This window comes from Olea europaea, unplaced genomic scaffold (assembly GCF_002742605.1).
Source record: "Olea europaea var. sylvestris unplaced genomic scaffold, O_europaea_v1 scaffold13425, whole genome shotgun sequence".
Classification (NCBI taxonomy): Eukaryota; Viridiplantae; Streptophyta; class Magnoliopsida; order Lamiales; family Oleaceae; genus Olea; species Olea europaea.
The window spans coordinates 1-3,012 of NW_019230915.1; the positions used below are offsets into that span (position 1 = coordinate 1).

The window sequence follows — 3,012 nt, forward strand, 5'->3', positions numbered from 1 at the left end:
GAAGGTTTCAAAACAGGTTTAGAAGGTTACTCGAAGTGATGTTGGGACAGAGAGCAAGAAGTAGCTTTGATAGTGTTTCGGCAAATACATTGCAGATCATTCCAATGCCGCTGTCACTGATGCTAGATCTGAAATAAAGTAATAGCATTGAGGGGACATTTCACTTCTCAGCCAAAGTAAAAATAAATATGGAACTCCCACATTCAGCACAGTTTTCCTTGTGCAAAAATCTAAAGTAGAACTAGAATCTATTATATAGAGTTCACGTTGCCAGGAAAATTGAGGTCAGACAATTGAAATTTTCAACTCCATATTCAACAATCATAAAAGTACCAGCACCAAGGCCTGAAACATACCCACTCAAATCAAGCAACTCCAGATTTGAGTAGCTTGAAGCAATAGCTGCAACTGATGCATCAGATATCTCTGATCCCAGTACAAGAGAAAGCATTCGCAATCCCCTGAATATAGACATAACAAATTTTTTCAATCAAACTCCCAATCATTGTTTAATTTGCTTCATAATCATAAACTTTGCAAATCTCCTACTTTTTAATTTTAAAAAGGAAGTGCTCATGGAATCACATACAAACAGTAATACTGACCTCAAATTTGCAGCTGTAAGAGCAAGCACCACAGAATGTGAAAGCCGAACAGAAGCAATGTGGATATTCTGTAGCTTTGGGCAGCTTCTTCCCAAGCCATCAACAATTGTGGTAAGGTCAGTTCTATCATTTGCTTGCCGAGAAAAACTCAAGGAAATCTCCTTCAAATTCGGGCAGTTGAAAACCTGGGCAATAAAACAGGAACCACGCCATCATGAATAATATATAATAAAATCAGAATATAGAAGTGGTTGCAAACTCAGAACACAGTGAGAACTGCAATACCATCTTAGAGAGGGAGTGAAGATCTGAAAGCCAAATGGTAGACAGACTGGAGGAAGAAAAACTAAAACCACCAAGGTTACAGCAGCCTTCCATTTTGAGACTGGTTAGGCATCTTTTCTCAGAAATTAAACGGCCTAACTCATCCCTGCACGAGGTCATATGTTTGAAACTTATTTTTTCCACAACAACTATATAACAAAAACAATTATCCTATGACAAATTAAGCCATCTATGGTATCAATGAAAAACAAAATTAACGACCCAATTTTTTATAAGAGATTTAAAGGATTTGTTTTCCAAAGATTTACAATTCTTCTGTGCAGTAATGAAAAAAATTTCTAATAAGCTTTGAGTAAATTACACATATATGAACATCAGTTGTTACTAAGTACCTTGGCCTAAAAGAACTACAACTAGATAAAGAGCGGCTGGCATTTCAATACCGAGCAAGGTGAAATTTCATTTCTATAAACCACGGAGCACAAAGTCATCGAAACAACTAGAGAAACTTCAACATCTACCCCCGATATATACAAAAATATTTCAGGGGAAAGTCACTGGTGTTCCACAGGTAGCAATCTAAAATTAACGACGCCACTATAACATGTACATCACCATACAATTCCACATAGTTATGTGTCTAGATTTCTTAGCACTCAATAAAAATTAACGCTAACATTCGACCAAGGAGTAGTTGTATTCATATTCACTCATTTGTACATTGTTGGAAATATATCACGGGGTACTGCTCTAACACCACTTGATGGGAAAATATTTAGACCCAAATGTGCAAAATTAATCAATAACAAGCAACAAATCACTTTATTATTGTTTCAAGATGATGTAATTAGTCCTATTAACCCTAAACTTAAAAAAAAATCATATATAACCCTTAACTTAAAACAATCATATATATTCAGATCAAAAGCAATAAAGTAAATGACACCAATTATGATCGAGGACGAAAGCACCTTGAAGAACTCGTCATATGAACAACAAACATTCGGACGAACTTGTCAATATAATCCACTAGAAAAGCTAACATTAATTAGCCCAGACACCGCTAAACCTTAGTTAACTCTAGCCACCTAACTCATAAATCATCAAGAAACTCCTTTAGTTGTGTGACCTGCACTTTCCGAGAACTCTAAACTACTTTTCTCTCAGTGTGAACCATCAAAAATGAAATCGTTCCGGAGCGCTAGAACTCCAAGTGCCTCTTTTCCAATCTTCAAAACTCTGAAGGCCTACAGGTGAAGATAGAATTTTATGTGGTGTTTGATCAAAAGATCTTCTTGTGTTTTGATATGTAGATGAGGCAAGAGATTTATGGATATATGAATTTGAACTTCAATGTATATATTCTTTTCAATTAAAACAAGGCTCAACCAATGTAACAAGGTTTGGGATGAATTTATGAAAAATAAATCAACTAGTTGAATTTAAAAATCTTTGAAATTGTTATTGACCTTCAAGAATGTGATCTTTATAATGAAGTGTGGGATGATCTCGTACCTTTGGGCCGAACTAGACTTAGGTACTTACAATATGAAGTGTTAAAGATAAATAGGAGTAAAAAATATGTTCAAATCGCGAACAAAATTCTACCCTAAAAAGCCTACCAATCAAGCGCCTTCCCCACGGCCAAAGAGCGATCTCTGAGCGGTTATCAGTATTTTCATAGTATCTTTCTCTTTCAATATTGGATTGATGCAATTCAAAGTACGTTGAAAAGCTAATCAAAGGGCTACAATTCTTCTCGAAGGAGTATGTTTCGAATTCGAATGTTTTCTATATGAAAAATGCATCGCAACTTGTGACCGAAAATTTGGAACGTGACTTGTGCTGCACTTAGACAATACTTCGCCTTCTAAATGCATCACATTCATCATATGTGATCTTTTTGAACATCTTTGACCTCTTTGGCTCTTGGATCTATACTATCAACCTATAGACTTTTTAACTTTAATTACAACTGCATTACTTTAATTTTGTTTTAAAAGTAGCCAATTACAAATAGAGACCTAGCCCCTATTTGGGGGGAATTAAAATCAGATCTTTAATAAATTTTGGTAAAAGTTGTTAAAATATGTAGATGAAAAGATGTGGGCCCTATGAGCCT

The 3,012-nt window shown here is 35.3% G+C and overlaps 1 protein-coding gene across 1 annotated transcript; it reads right to left on the minus strand.

The window, feature by feature from the left end:
• Positions 1–7: 7 nt before the first annotated feature.
• On the minus strand, positions 8–1,325 carry LOC111375154 (F-box/LRR-repeat protein 17-like). Its single transcript, XM_022997947.1, has 5 exons — positions 1,283–1,325; positions 891–1,078; positions 606–790; positions 357–461; positions 8–128 (listed from the first exon to the last, which is right to left on the minus strand). The coding sequence occupies exons 1-5, from the start codon at positions 1,323–1,325 to the stop codon at positions 8–10; spliced, it is 642 nt and encodes a 213-aa protein (XP_022853715.1).
• Between the last annotated feature and the right edge of the window lie 1,687 nt (positions 1,326–3,012).

What these genes read in the sequence shown, in the direction of transcription:
- LOC111375154 (XM_022997947.1), bottom strand. Translation starts at nt 1,325, where the DNA reads ATGCCAGCCGCTCTTTATCTAGTTGTAGTTCTTTTAGGCCAAG. An exon ending in TTCACTCCCTCTCTAAGATG is followed by an intron (nt 791 to 890) that starts GTATTGCAGTTC and finishes TTTATTGCCCAG; the next exon opens with GTTTTCAACTGCCCGAATTT. An exon ending in GAGTTGCTTGATTTGAGTGG is followed by an intron (nt 129 to 356) that starts GTATGTTTCAGG and finishes ACTTTATTTCAG; the next exon opens with ATCTAGCATCAGTGACAGCG.